This window comes from Astyanax mexicanus, chromosome 7 (genome assembly GCF_023375975.1).
Source record: "Astyanax mexicanus isolate ESR-SI-001 chromosome 7, AstMex3_surface, whole genome shotgun sequence".
NCBI classification, from domain to species: Eukaryota; Metazoa; Chordata; class Actinopteri; order Characiformes; family Acestrorhamphidae; genus Astyanax; species Astyanax mexicanus.
In genome coordinates, this window is record NC_064414.1 from 33,850,636 (window position 1) to 33,866,802 (window position 16,167).

The 16,167-nt window shown below is 35.2% G+C and overlaps 2 protein-coding genes across 3 annotated transcripts; both read left to right on the forward strand.

Annotated features, from left to right (window-relative positions):
• Window positions 1–138: 138 nt before the first annotated feature.
• Window positions 139–8,950, forward strand: ppa1b (inorganic pyrophosphatase 1b). The gene is made up of 11 exons (XM_007249507.4): window positions 139–292; window positions 1,677–1,741; window positions 2,054–2,107; window positions 2,311–2,430; window positions 3,025–3,111; window positions 3,229–3,355; window positions 3,492–3,619; window positions 5,354–5,439; window positions 6,498–6,573; window positions 8,113–8,152; window positions 8,646–8,950. The coding sequence occupies exons 1-11, from the start codon at window positions 232–234 to the stop codon at window positions 8,672–8,674; spliced, it is 873 nt and encodes a 290-aa protein (XP_007249569.3). The 5' UTR covers window positions 139–231; the 3' UTR covers window positions 8,675–8,950.
• A 2,091-nt stretch (window positions 8,951–11,041) lies between these two features.
• Window positions 11,042–15,655, forward strand: sar1ab (secretion associated, Ras related GTPase 1Ab). Of its 2 annotated transcripts, none has more exons than XM_049481294.1 (7): window positions 11,042–11,334; window positions 13,829–13,910; window positions 14,419–14,538; window positions 14,668–14,733; window positions 14,911–15,014; window positions 15,113–15,244; window positions 15,404–15,655. In XM_049481294.1, exons 2-7 carry the CDS (start codon window positions 13,853–13,855, stop codon window positions 15,518–15,520), a joined length of 597 nt encoding a protein of 198 aa, XP_049337251.1. In that variant the 5' UTR covers window positions 11,042–11,334; window positions 13,829–13,852; the 3' UTR covers window positions 15,521–15,655. The 2 variants fall into 2 exon arrangements, with proteins under 2 accessions (XP_049337251.1, XP_049337250.1); XM_049481293.1 differs by having other exon boundaries at window positions 11,043–11,338; window positions 13,831–13,910.
• The last annotated feature ends 512 nt before the right edge of the window (window positions 15,656–16,167 follow it).

Here is a 16,167-nt window from a genome sequence, read left to right on the forward strand (position 1 = left end):
CAGACGCTCTTGTCCAAAGCGACTTACAATAGACACTTACATAGTTAAGATGCAACTTTGACTCTGGATTGGCCTTTGTTGAAGTGTCTAGGGGAAGTGAAGTAGGGGGCTTTTTGTCTGAATTGGTATGTTCCCTTCAAGTGCGCATGTCTGTTTCAAACTCTTCACTCTTCATACGTCATTCAACTGAAGTATCCCTCGCCTGAAGTGTACCGGAGAGAAACTGCAGCCATGAGCTTCTCAACTGAAGAGAGAGGAAACCCGAATACTCTGAGTTACAGGGTGTTTTACAGTGAGTGGGATTTTCATTCATTTTTCTGAAGTTGTAAAGTTTATGAAACGAGGCGGTGTGTGTAGTCAGGGTCATTGCGCCGGATCCTCCCACGTGTCGCATTCAATTGCCCGCTAAAGCCTAGCCAGATTAACAATGTGTTCAGCAGTTTACAGTGGGATATAGACCAGGATCTGACTCTAAACATGTAATTTAGATGGGTGGTTACATTTTAGGCTGGTTTTGTTTGGTGTGTTGCGTTATTTGGTACAAAAATCCCTACTTTTACCCCTTCTTCTACTGAGGAGAACTCTAAAGGGGTAATAAAGAACCCATTAATGTCGATAGTAGCAGCATTCATACACTGACTGCTCTGCTCTGTACACAGAGGTGGGGACTGTAATGCAGTGCTGCTGCTGCTGTATTACACGTCTCTGCAGATCTGGCTGTAGTTTGCTTATTTCTAAATAATAGGGATACATATCATGTTGATTTAATTGTATTATTATACTGTTATTATTTATTTATTATATGTAGGCCTGTGACGATTATTACATTACTGATTTTTAGTACAATATATATATAGACATGACCTAAGTCATTTTTGCTTACCTTGATATTGCCTAGTATAATACAGTGGGTTGACTTTATTTATGTTTTCTTTATGTCTGATATTTAAATAGTTAATATATTCCAGGTTAAGTGTCTGAATATTTGCAAAAAAACTATTTTTTATTTCTCTTTTAAAGGGTTTAATTACGTTATTATGCTATTATTATAGTACCATACCATCCGTGGGACAGATTTTCTGTGAGACAGTATATTGTCCAGGATAAATAGTTATTATGACAGAGCTATTATTTTTATTATTTTAGCTTTTTTTTAACCAAAGTCCCTTGTAAATGTAAGTCACTTCTATACTATATTTTTTCATTTTCATAAAAAAAAAGAGTTTATAATTTTAAAAAGATGGGTATTTCAGCATTGGCCGCTCATACACCTGTGTGACTAAAATGTCTGGCCTGTATTTAAGGTGTGTGATGTTTAACCACAGTCTATAGAAATTAGTAATTGAATGGAGTGTGTCACCATATGAAGATTGTGAAAAAAACATTATTTCTCAATCTGGAATTACTCCTTCACAATAGTAATGCAACATCATTGCAGATCAGGTTCTGTCACCACTGGACCTAGTTGTGTGAAAAAGTGTTAAAAATGTAGGCCCATCAGTGTTGCCAGTTAGGGTTATTTAGTAAACTGAGAAGTACATTATTAGTTTATATTAATGATAAATAAGTAATAATCTCAAATCTATCCCAATCCCAATTCTACCTATAACTTGAATGAGCTATACAATTGACCATATCTCTGTATAATCTGATTTGTTGTCTCTCTTTCTGAACAGAGAACTCGGATGGGAAATACATTTCACCTTTCCATGATATTCCCATGTATGCAGATGAAGCTCAGGTATAGTGTACTTTCACCTCTTTTTGTGGTTTCCATTAGTCAGTATTTACTGAGAGCAGCTGGTTTGATGTAGACATACTGTAAGTTTATTTATTACTGTTTGTGCAATGAGTGTAGGAAATTTAACCTGCTGTGTTGACTATTTACTGTAGATCTGCCACTTAGAATATCTTTTGTTTTTTTTATTGGCTGCCATCTTTTATTCTTATTATATACTGTAAGGAATTATGGTAATTAATGTGTGAGAATTAAGTAGTATATTCATTGCTAGATATTGTTCAGGAGTGACATTTTTAATTGTTCTATCCACAGAACGTTTTCCACATGGTTGTTGAAGTACCCCGATGGACAAATGCAAAAATGGAGGTATCATTAATAATCATTATTAAGCAGAGTTCAATAAAATGTCATTTGTTTTGTAATTTTGTAAAGTAAAGTGTACACACAAGATCAAATGTTCTCTTTATTGTGGGACTATGCATGTGCTATACAAATGGGTTTGATGATAATTAGCTGATTAATGACGTTAGCTGTCTTCCTCCTTAAGATAACAATTGCTTACTTGACAGATTGCCACGAAAGACCCTCTCAACCCAATAAAGCAGGATGTCAAGAAGGGCAATTTGCGCTACGTGGCAAATGTCTTCCCACACAAAGGCTACATCTGGAACTATGGTGCAATCCCTCAGGTAAGGAAGATAAAAACTGACAGCAAGTGGACTATCATAATCCAACTGCAGTAGAATACTTTGTCTGAAAATAATTCTGGCATCTACAGGGCTACAGTAAAATATATACTAACAAAGGGTTGTTTGTTAGTGGCTATTTTGTGATGCTTTCTAGCACAACATATCTGTTGCCACACATTAGTGTTGTATTCAAATTACAATGCATTACATTGCTTCCTCATTGCATAAACAGGTGTAGGCATGTGCACTGAACTTTTACTTTTGGTTTCTACAGAGGAATATAATGTAATAGTAATGTGGTGCTTTGACAATTATACATTCAAACAGTATTGTACATACAGTATAATAACTTTTCATGCAAATCTAACTTATTGGCATTAAATATTTTAAATATGAACAAATATGGATAGAATAGGGTTAGATGTACATGTATATTTGGCTATGCTTTCAACCTAATGCTTTTAAGCAGCTTGTTACCATATAGACTGCAGACAGATGTTGCATGATTTATTTTGTGTTGTACTTTTGGCTCATTAAAAAAATCTCTACTGACATGTCCCACCTGACATCTTATCAACCTTTCCCCTGTAACAGACATGGGAGGACCCTGGCCACAAAGACTGTGATACTGGATGCTGTGGTGATAATGACCCAATTGATGTCTGTGAAATTGGCAGCAAGGTTATTATTATTATTAATATTATTATTGTTATTTGTTCTAATAAACCAGAGTTAGTATTTCTTTATTAGTCACATACGTACGGGTCATTTATAAGCCATGACTGTTTGTTTTTTAAGATTTGCTCTCGAGGAGATGTTATTAAAGTGAAAGTCTTGGGTGTGTTGGCGATGATCGATGAAGGCGAAACTGACTGGAAGGTTATTGCAATCAATGTTGATGACCCAGAAGCAAAGAACTTGAATGGTAAGTGAATTTAATCAAACAAAATGTTATAAATCCTGCTCATAAAATCTTCTCATTCAGAAATCGGAACTAATATGATGTTTTGAGTGTTTGACTTGTAAGAAATGCTTTTCTGTCTCAATGGTGTGCGTTTTAGATATTGGTGATGTTCAAAAACTCAAGCCAGGCTACTTGGAAGCCACTGTGGACTGGTTTAGACGGTACAAGGTGCCAGATGGAAAGCCTGAAAACCAGTTTGCTTTTAATGGAGAGTTCAAGGACAAGGTATGGCCTACTCCTTTGTGTGCAGTAAACAAAAATTAGCAAAGCTACTAAAGCTATGTCATTCTGCATAGGTACTTAAATATACAGCTCTTGGAAAAAAATTAAGAGACCACTTAAAAATGATAAGTTTCTTTGATTTTACCAAATGTAAAAACCTCTGGAACAGGCACGTTCGGAGGAGCTGGAGCACCTGCCCCTTTGGCTCTTATTGCCCAAACAGTGCTTTTCCACCGACATCGCTTTTTCACCGACATCTAAATTTGAACAGTTCACCACCGTGTTTCCACCAATAAAAGATAAAATAATAAAATGTGACATTTTGAGGGTTCCAGTAAAACTGGTGGAAACGTTTGCTGAAAAGCACCGCGGTCCTTATAAGCCCAAACGGAACTGGTTCAAGTACTAGAGATCTTGGTGGAAAAGAACTAAAAGTGCCCTTTTGTTTTATTGTTTTTTTGGTACGTGTATGTGTGAAAGTCATACCAATTTTGGCCAGGAAAATACCATATTTTACCCCTCTTTCCCGCCGTCTTCACGTATTAATATTTTCCCGTAAATTTCAGGCATTATATTGAACAAAAAAGAAACAGTATTAATCAGGAGACAGGCCGCTGACTGCTGTGTCAATGGAAAAGCTCTTTAAGCCAGTTAAGGTGCCGGTTCAAGGATAAAGTCCTGCCTTTCAGGAGAAACAGCCAATCAGCTTGCTGGTTTTGCGGAGCGTGGAGGAGAATTAGTGTGAGAGGGGTCACTGCCCTAAAATTGTGTTTTCCACCTGATTCAACTAATCAGCTAATAAACAATCCTTTATTGAGTTTACCTGTTAAAATTCCTTAGCCTTATTCCTTATAAATTAATAATTAGATATATCCAGCAGTGTGTTAGACACATCATACCACCACTTACTTTATTAAGTGCCTTTAAAGCAGAAAAGGCTCTAAAATATACAGAACAGTGGGAATATGCAGGAACAGGGTTGAGAAACACTCCCAACATTTCCGTGAAACACTCCTTGAGAAACACTCCTGCTCGATGTGCCCCCTTTTGACTTTGAGCACCTGCCCCTCCAAAGGTCTCTGCACGTCCCTGCTGACTGGTGGAGGAGAACATGCCAAGATGCATGAAAACTGTAATTAAAAAACAGAGTTATTCCTCCAAATATTGTTTTAAACTTTATAAAATTTCTCAAATGCTCTAAATGACAATATTTTTATTTGAAATTTGGGATAAATGTTGTCCATAGTTTATAGAATAAAACAATGTCCATTTTACTCAAACATGTACCTATAAATAGCAAAATCATAGAAAGTAAATCAGGCATTAAAGTGGTCTCTTTTTTTCCATAGGTGCATATGAGCTACTGTTGTAAAAACATGTTTTATTAAACATACTGCCACCACACAAACAGCTCCCCGACAGGCAGGGGGAACAACTCCCCAGGCACAGAGAAAAAGTCACTTTGCAGGGTCAGAGACCTCGTGAGTAGAGGAAAGGCCACGGTTAGCCTGAAAGGCCTCACAGTAGGGGGAAACACAGTTACTCTGTTACTCTCCATTTTAATTTGTTCTTTATATTACTGTGATCAGTAGAATCTTATTGTTGTCTGTACTGTTTACTCTTTCAGTAATCAATACTCTTACCTTCTCTACATAACATTCAGTTTCAGTATAAACCCCATGCATTGTTGCACAATGATTTATTTATGTGTTTGATTGATTATTTGATTGTTTACAGGATTTTGCCATTAAGACTATCAAAAGCACCCATGAGTTCTGGAAAGCACTTATCTCACAACAGACCAAGGCAGGAGAGCTGAACTGGTAAGATTTATTTATTTTTTTCATTTTTTATTGATTTTTATTTTTTTTAACTAATATGTATTGCATTCTTTGTATCTAAAGGGTAGTAAAGATTAGAGTTGGATGGTTTATTGCACTTATATGGTCATCATCTATATAACGTATTGCCCTGCATTTAACACTTACCACTTTTTTGTTTGTTTTATATATAGGCTCACATCATTTTATAAGGGTTTGTGGAAACTTGCCCACTAGGGGACACCTGTGAGCCATAATGAGAGATCTGAAGAATAGAGAATGTGTGGTGGAAACTGTAGTAGTAACACAGTGTAGGGGGCAAAAAACAGATTAAACAAATGCCAGCCTGTCATTCAGTTACAACAGTGTCCATTTAATATGGAACAGTCAGATGCTGCAGCTTAGTTACAGTTCTACTGTCTGATGTTATTACTTTTTATTGTTATCACGGCTTAGTAACAGTTCTACTATCTGTTGTTGCTTCTTTTTGTTCCTTTAGTATAGCTCAGCAACAGTTATATTATATGTTGTAACTTGTTTTGTAACTTGTAGGAATGTGTTTTGAATTTAAATGCCCAAGTATTTAAAATGTATATCTGAAAGTCCTGTAAAAGTGAGATCTGATGCTGACAGAGAAACGTTTTGATGCTACAGAAAATATTCTGAGTAGTAATAAAACAGTGATTACAGAGAATTAATTGGGCTGATTCATGTTTCTAAATGAATAGTGCCACGATGCAGTTTTATTACTACACTGTCATTATTCAGGTGTATTAAGCACAGTGGTGACATCATAGCTTGCATGTTTTTAATAATTTACTAATGGTATTAAATTGTATATTGTGTTTGCTAAGTGCTTAGTTACACTTTAAAGTGCTGCGTCAGACACAATGCATAGCTTAGTCTTTATTAGAGTGAGTATTGTTATCAGATTCTGTGACAGATGGTGTTGTTTTCTAGGCATATGATAAGGAACTGACTCACAAATGCTTTCAATGCAGTCTGGCTTTTTATTTTGTCTTGATTTGTGCTAATTTCCTCTTATCTTTTCCTTTATACAGTAAAAACACTTGCGTGTCAGAGGCAGGTAGTGTGTTCTGCTTTTCACCGGAGGAAGCCAAAGCAGTTGTTGATAGTGTAAGTTTTTTTTTTTTTTCACTTTATTCTAACATTTTCTCACACCGGATTGTATAATATTGATTACATTTCTCCCCAATTCCAAATAAACATATTGCATTTTAGATCATTTAATTGCAGAAAATGAGAATTAGTCAAATTAACGATAAAGATGCACAGCTTTTATGCATCTTGGCATGCTCCCCACAAGTCTTTCACACTGCTTTTGGTGACCTTATTCCATTCCTGGCACATAAAAATTCAAGCTGTTCATCTTTATTTGATGGCTTGTGACCATCCAATGTACATCGTACATGATTACATTCAAAAGTTTTTCAAGTCTGGAGATTGATTGTCAGACAGCAACCGCTGGATGTGATCAAGTGACCTATAAAAAGAATGGCAAATGGAAAGTACATGGAAATAACAGTTTAAAACAATCTCTTAGAGCCAGAAATTTAAGCTAAAAAAAGGACCTCCTTCAATGAGAAGCAAAGGTGAGCCAGGCTGAAGTTTGTAAAAGATCATAAGAATTGGACTATAGAGGACTGGACTAAGTTAATTTTCTTTGAGTCCAATTTCCAGCTTTGCTCAACACCCGGCCATCAAATGTTTAAATGGAGACTTGCAGAGGTGTACTTGCACCCTTGCTTGTACTTGATTCCTTCTACTCTGGAAATGTTCCCCAACTCTGAGGACTGTTATTTTTCCAGCAGGACAATGCTCAAACATGAAAAGATGCTAATGTTTAGAAACAAATATGTTATCAGCTAATTTAGTGGCAGCCATGCAGTGAATACAAGAATACAGTCCTAGAGATACAGAGCTGGAGCATCAGTGAAAAATATTATCTCGTAGATTTTGTCAAACAAAAAAAGTAGAAAGCTGAGGTTGCAGTGATCAATGGTTCAGCACAGTCACAGTTAAAGACTGAAAATTGTTGCTCTTGTTAAGAGACACAGATGGAAATTAATATATGAGCTACAGCATCAAATTAACTTAAGGAGGCCCTAACTACAATTAATGTAATTAAGGTTGGTTTATGACACAGCAATTGCTCACATAAATCAGATTTTAGAGTTTTAACACTGTAACAAACACACTGTAATTATACCCAAGTCTTGCTGGGTAGAGAGTTAAGACTGAGTTTTCTCAGCGCAATGATAAAGAGGTTATAGTTAGGTTAGCCTTTAGCCTAATACAGTTGCCAGAATTTTACATTCTAGGATCATTTTAAGTGATCATTTAAGTGATGCTACTTTACTAAAAAGCATTTTAACTTTAGAACTCTGGAGGGAATCTGTGGTCTCTCATGGTCGTCCTAGTCACTGTTGCCTCCATTAAAGCTTAATAGTTGCCAGTAACTTGTGAGGTGTTTATTGCATGGCTTTTAAAAATCCCCTTTGCTCAGTGCCAGTTACTGATGGTAGGCATATTGGCAATTATTGTGGTTTATTAGTTATCTAGTTTTGGTAATGATCCTGTCCTACTATACTACACTAGTACATAAAAACTTATTTGTTTTTTTTTTTGTTGTTGTTTTTTTTCTCCACACTTTAGACTTCTCCTTGTGGGGATGCAGGGTCCGTTCCAGACTCAGGTATGTAGATCTTTATTTTTTATTTTTTAAGAGATTTATTTTGGGTTCTTTGGCTGTTTAATCTGTAATGTATTATTACCCTAACAAACCAAAAAAAGCACAGTTTATATTTGTCATTGTAAGACATTCTTTCATACATGTAATTTGAAATTGATTGCTTAACTGTTTGCTAAAATAATGAATCACACTTTCAGTGAATGCTCATAGAGCAGGTTTCTCTGGTATTAGAACTAGTTTATAGCAGCCTAGTGGTGTTTTAGTCCAGAATATAGTGCTGCAACTCTGGCCAGTTGTTCTGCATTTCTCGAAAGCCCTGCTGAAAGTGGGGCAAAAGGCAGATTTTATCTAGTGAGACTTTTTGAGCTTTTAATGGCCTTTATTACACTTTCTGATTCTAAGCAAAGCTAAATTGTCAGATAAGAGAAAAATGCAAACCATGTTTAAAAACGACTTGACAGGTAATCTTTTTTTTTTGTCTTCTCTTCTTCTTCAGTTGACAAATGGTTTTATTATGAGAAATGATGACGGAACAATAGGAACAAAACAACATGGATGGACCAGTCTGTTCTCCTTTGTTTAGAGTATGTATGCATAGGCAGGAAAGGGTAATTTACAGGTTGTAGGAAATGTCATAGTATCCGTATGATGTTAACATATGTCTCATGTTAGATTTTCATTTATTTAATCATGGTGTCATTAGATACTGTATGCTGTTTAACAGATAAAAACAGTGAAATCAACAGTCTGGTCAAACTCAGGTACTGTATGGTTGCTTTAATAAAGCTTTTTTCTGTTGGATTTCTGTCTTTCTTTTATCTTTATCTGTGTTTATTACAATTGAGTTAAATAGAAGTCTGTGTAAGTGTTCACACTAGTGTACTCACTAGCAAATATGTTTTGTGTGTCATCTGCATATACCTGTACATGCATATACCTGTACATGCATATACTAAGACTAGAAATGGTGAAAAATATTAATTGTAATGATATTTTAAAACACACACCAGGTAACAAATGATATTGAATTTGTTTCAGAAAACTAGAAAGCATGTGGCCCTGAAGTAATCTTATAAACCTAACACAAAGTCACACCATACACCATTAAATTACACCTTATAAAATTGTTAATATTAATCAGGTAGAAATTCAACATATATTAGATTTTTTAAAACACCATCTAACAGCATCTAACAAATGACACACTGCAATTTGCTTAGAACTTTCAGCCTAGGATAGCATGCCTAGGCACAGCGAAAACACTTCTCTAAAATCACAAATGTAAAGCTAAAATTAATCAGTATATTGGTATCCAGATGATATCTCTGTACTATTAAGTACATTATGTAGTACAGCTACTGTTTTTAGTAACCTGTACAGTGCTGACTTAGTACAGTACTGTTTAAAGTCAATTATGCACTTAAATGGGAGAACAACAAATAGTTTAATCCAGTGTTTCTCAGCCCTGGTCCAGTTCACATATGAACTGATTTCACTGTCTAACCCCCAACTCCCAGATGTCTTTTGTCATTACTGAACAATACTGTGAAATATTTAATAATGTGCAATAACCACACTTGCTGTACAAAAAAACCTTTTTTTTGTTTTGGCTTTTTCTTATCATACTTACTTTTTCAGATCAACAAACACATATCAGACAGACAGTTTTTAAATTATATTTTAATTTATTAGAGATAAAAATGTATGTATCCCAACCTGGCTTTATGTAAAAAAAGATTTGCCTATAAACCTAATAACATGCAATAACACTGCAATCAAGTGTTTGTGATAACTGGCAATGAGTCTGTGTGGAGGAATTTTGCTCCAATCTTCTTTGCAGAATTTTTTAATTCAGCCACTTTGCGGGTTTTCGAGCATAAACCACTTTCCAAAGTTATGGGGATCATTAAGATGATTTTTTGGGGCGGGGGGAGCAAATGTGATAGGACGGGCCTTTTTGTTCTTTTTGGTCAGCTGTGTTTTTGCCTTGGAACTCTCACATGGATATCATGTTTGTCCAGTCTTTTTCTTATTATTAAATCAACAACAGTGACCTTAATTGAGGTGGGTGTGGCCTGTTGCTCTTCAGATGTGTTTTTGGGTGAGTTGTCCATTTGCTTTTGGGGTGGTTTAATTTTTCATAATTACTTGTTTACATAGGGCCAGTTTTGTTTGGATAGCTTTTTCCCTTAATAAATGAAATCATAATTTAAAACTGCTTTTTATATTTTGTGGCACTAAAATATGAACTTATAAGAATATGTATACAGCTCTGGAAAAAATGGGACCACTTAAAATGATGAAGTTTCTTTGATTTTACCAAATTGAAAACCAATTAAGAAGAAGATGGATGATCACAAGCCATGAAACCAAGCTGAACTGCTCAATTTTTTTTGCACCAGGAGTGGCATAAATTTACCCAAAATCATTGTGTAAAACTGGTGGAGCAGAACATGCCAATATGCATGAAAACTGTGATAAAACAGGGTTATTCCACCCAATATTGATTTCTGAACTCTTAAACTCACTTTCTGCAAATAAATGCTCTAAATAACAATTTTTTTATTTGGAACTTGGAAGAAATGTTGTCCGTAGTTAATTTTACTCAAACATATACCTATAAATAGCAAAATCAGAGAAACTGGTTTAGAAACTGAAGTGGTCGCTTAATTTTTTCTAGAGCTGTATAGTACAGTATATAGTGCACTGGGAAAGGAGCTGCTTTGATATCATTGTCTGTTGTACAGTGATAATAAAAAAGGCAGACATTCATTTATACTTTTTAGTGTGTTTCTCTGCTTACAACACACCTGCCCGCACTAACCAGCCCATTATTGGGTTAAAACCGGTATGTTAAAGCAGGAAAACACTAAAATATGCAGGGGAGTGGGCCTCCGGGAGCAGGGTTGAGAAATACCTGTGACAAAAAGAGGCTTCTCCTACTTTCCACGTCTGTTGAGCTGCCTGCCTGAGGAGGGCGCTGTTCACAGCCTGACCCTCAGTACTGCTGTTTGCGGCTGTACAGCGGCGGTTTGTTTACTTGGAGCTTTAACTATATTAGAGATTGGCCACAGTAGCCGGATCACACTATTCCTGTTCGAGTTCAAAATCAGCAGTTAAAACACATTCAGAAAGACAGTTTTAAACAGGCGAGCAGGCCGACTGCGTGTCCCAGAGAGAGAGAGAGAGGTGAGTGCTGTTTATTAACTAACTAATAAAGTGTTTGTTTTAAACTCAGGTTAGACTTTAGTCCACGTCAGTGTTTAACTTGGTCACTTTGTATTTCTAGTTAACTTAGCTGATTACATAGCTAGATAATATAACTAGTTAATTAGTTAAAACGCTCTTAAATTAGTAGGTTACAAATCCTACTAGGTTACTTAACTAGATATGTGATATGTTTTACTGTTATTTCTCTATATCTATCTACAGTGAGTGGTTTTGTTGTTTGATTTTGTTTGTATTTGAATATCCAGCTAAGCTAAATAAATAACTGATCTATCAGAAGCCCCGAAGTTAAACACAGTGTGGAAACATTTATATTTTTATATATAGTAAGTTATAAATTATCTGTTTGAGGGCGAATGAGCTGTTCTCTAGGCAGTTTACTACAGTTTACTAACTAAAGTGACTTTTACTGCTTGGCTAGCTTGTTTAGTTCATGGCTAAACAGTGTCTGGCTGTTGTCAGACGTTGAACAAGCTGGCTCGCTATCTTATATTCAGTGTGAATGTTTTCACGTAAAGGCTACCACAGTTCAGCACCAGCCTAGATTCTGCTGGGTGTTCTGTCGAGTTGTGCTACCTGTCGATATGTGCTTCTTACCACCAGGGCGCATGCGCGGATCAGCATTTTAAAGAAAGTTTTTATATATAGTTTTTACGGTAATTCTGTTTTAATTGGGTGCGTTAAACAACCATACCCCCTGGGGCATTATTTATATTAAAATGTGTAAATGGTAGTTATTGATCAAAGTAATAAAAAGACCATGAAAAAACGGGTTCTGATCACCTATTTTCTCTTAAATGTACCCTATTATATTGATTCAGGCTTTCCAAAAATAATACCCACATTTTGTTCTGGTATTATTAGGTTTAACCCCTTAAAATGCCTTGTCCCGTATACAGGCTACAGGTGTAGATGAAACAAAACCATTTTTTTCTGCAGTAAAATAACTTATTTAGATTCTGAAAATGTGAGGGCTTTGAAATCTCCTGTACAGGACACTTGGAGATGCTGTCTGTCCATTCTCTACTCTTAATATACTTACTTAATAATTCCAGATAAATAACAGGAATCAACCCAAATTCTGCATGTTTGAAAATAGACGTAAAAACTAGACAAACATAAGTAAGTTAAACTAAAGGTTTAGAGGAAAATAACTGTTTGATTTGAATTCAGGAAAATATTGATTGTAAAATGAAGTTCAGGAAAGAGCCAATTTTATGATTTTCTTCATTATATTTTGATATTGGCAGATTTACTTAAATGTTTTTTTGTAATCTATTTTCTTCTACAATTAACGTTACAATTATGCTTTTCAAACATTAAAAGTAACTTAATGCTTGAAATGAAATCCTCAAGATTTATTGGTGTAATGTCAGGCAGACAACTGACAAAAATCCTGGCACTAGGGTAGCACAGTTTGACAGGGTAGCACAACTCGTCAGAACACCGGTTAGCTTAAACGGTCTATTTTCCAGCCCTCTGAAAACTTCACAGTGAAATTTCTCCGTCATTTGAGTGACAGATAGGTCTGTAGGCCATGGCTGCTCGGGGTCAGATAGCTTGTATAGCTCTCTAAGTGTACCCGCCTGTATAAATAGTCTGGAGTTGTGAAAGTTGTGTGTAGGACGCAGAGAAGCAGTGAAACTGAGCTGATCACAGCTCTGCGTTTTTCTTTATCAATAAAACATGCGTCTAACACACGTGAGCATTGTGGACCATAATCCAGCAGCGGTCATGTTGAACGTTTTAAAGGCTTTGTGCTGAAAGTGCTGTTAGTGATCTGCTTACACATTACACTTACTTGCATTACAGCTATTTTTCTTTTAAACAGGGAGGTTAGTTAGCTTAGCTAATGGTTTATATACGCTAACTAAGATAGGTTAGCTGGTATTACACCTGTCACGAATACATAACATTGTCATTCATAAAACTTGACCTGTGATGATTAGAAAACATTTTACTAACCAAAAATTGTTAGCTGGGTTAGCACTGTGGGTAGTATAGTTAGGTCAGCAATAATTACTGAGATTATGTGTTTGTTTTGTATGATAAGTTCAAAATAATATGATGTTGTGACAGGTTTAATTACATCTAAAACTCTACTTACTCTTATTGTAGACTAGCTGGTCAATATAGTACACTGACAGTATTGTATTGGTTTAAAGAGAACAAACTAATCTATGCCTGTCACAGAAAGCAATTTCTTCAGACAATTCTATTTCCTACAAATTATGATTTGTAAAATATTTTCATTTTAAGATAATTTTCCTATAATAGCATAATAAGGTGAGTATACATTTAAAAATGTTAATGGGCTCTCTCGCTAATTAAAAATAATGGGCAATATCAAGATCATGTCTATACGTTGTACTCTAAGTCAGATATGTAATTATTTAGCATGTTGGTTTGTTGCAGAGTTTCTGATTATCTGTTGTTTTGTTTTTGTTTTACAGTTTTTAAGAGAGGAGCATCAGAATGTCTTTCCTATTGGACTGGTTCTACAAAGGATTCAGTGGTGTTTTACAGTTATTAGGTAAAGTGTAGTCACTAAGGATTGTGTAAAGATGACAGAGAAAATGAGCTTAAGTTAAAAAAAAAAATAATAATTTGCCAGAAATGTACTTTAACCAAGTTTAACCAAGCAACATATATGCTTGTAACATATATATTTTTTTCTTTACATACACGTTTTTACACGTTTCTTCACGCATCTCTATTACAAACATTGCTTTTTGTGGGAACAAAAGTGGTTGTTCTATGGCACCCTGCAAAAAACATTTCTAGCACCTCACATAGTCAACACACTGCAGTCTTTGCACCTCATAATCCTCAGCACTGCAGGATATGAAGGTGTTGTGGCAACTTATAGACAGCACTGTTTCTTGCACAAATATGAATAACCAGGGAGTTTTAAATGTACACTGATATTTTGATAGTTAGTGGCTGAGGCATTTACACTTTAACCACTTCATGTAATAAAGCATCAATTCAACTTTATGTTGTAATTAATTGTCCACACTGCTTTTATTTGTTCTCTTTAGGACTTTACAAAAAGTCTGGGAAGCTGGTTTTGCTTGGTTTAGACAATGCAGGAAAAACAACATTACTACAAATGCTCAAAGATGACAGACTTGGACAGCCTGTTCCAACACTACATCCAAGTAAGTGGTTATTGGTTTTGACTTTTTAGTGGGAGCGACTATGTGATGAAAGGCATATATATACAAAAAATCTTAACTTAAGAAAACCTAATAAATGACAAGTCATGTTATTTCATTTCATGTCATCAGCTTCAGAAGAGCTGACAATTGCTGGGATGACTTTTACAACATTTGACCTTGGAGGACACGCACAAGGTAAGCACAGGATTTCTGTAATAAAAACTTTCTGTGTGCTAAAATAGAAATAAAATGTATGAGATTATAAAGAAAACAAGAAATGTCAGTTACCATGCTATACATCTGGATGTTTGGACTTTACAGTGTGGGTCATTAAGGTAAATAAATAATTTTTTTTTTTTTTTTCAACTATAGCAAGAAGAGTTTGGAAGAACTACTTACCAGCCATAAATGGAATAGTCTACATTGTGGACTGTGCCGACCATGAGCGTCTACTTGAGGCTAAAAATGAATTTAATGTAAGATTATTTATGTTCTGCTTTTAGCTAAGTTATTGTTCACCTACTTCAGAAAAGGTATTTGATAACTGTTTTCTGTAATATGTTTTAAATCATAGGCTCTGCTGACTGATGAGACCATCTCTAATGTGCCAATCCTTATTTTGGGAAATAAAATTGATCGACCTGAGGCAATCAGTGAAGATGCACTTAGGGGGATGTTTGGTCTTTATGGACACACTACAGGAAAGGTAATATTTCACAAAACATTATATTAATAAATCCCAAGGTTGGGCTATAGGCATAATATTTAGTTCCTTATTTATCTTTGTTTAAAATAGTTCCTGGAACACAATAGTTTTTTAATTGACTGATAAGAATTGTAATTGTTCCTTGTGTTTGACCTTTAGGGGAATGTGTCATTGAAAGAGCTGAACCTGAGGCCAATGGAAGTTTTCATGTGCAGCATATTAAAGAGGCAAGGATACGGGGAAGGTTTCAGATGGCTTTCTCAATACATTGATTGATTGTCAGTATCTCAGTATCGGTGCTACTGAACATTTTGCTGTCCAAAACCCACTTACCCTTATTTATTGAAAGCCTTGTCTCAGGATAAAGAGAACTATTCTAAATAAATAGAAACATATGTGATGCTGGTGAAATGTGCTTTGGATGATGTTTATCCTTTATTATAAAAATATTATTCATCTTAGAAACTATTACCCAATGATGTAGTTTGCATGCAAGTACAAGAATACATATGGGAGCAGGATCATTTTGAGTTAACATAATATTTATTTAGTACTTTTTATGCTCTTATCTTTAAAGCCTGTTACATACCCAGCCATTAAATATCCAGTGTGCCTTAATATTAATCTAACTGCAACTACGTCAGTAGTCGGGATTAGATAATCACTGTGCCATAATAATTCCATTTTATTTAGAAGGAAAGTGCAATAATTTGACTAAAAAATACATCTGTGGCTTAATGCTGATAGTAGAATTACTCCAGTGGTTTTGTTCATTACATGTTGATGCTTTACACATTGCTTATTATAACACTTGTGCAACCAAATTCAGTTCCTAACGTTTAACACTGAAATGCCGACATTACTATTTGATATTTAAAAGTAGTTTACATTTTGTATTACTTAGGCAGCCTTATATGTATGTA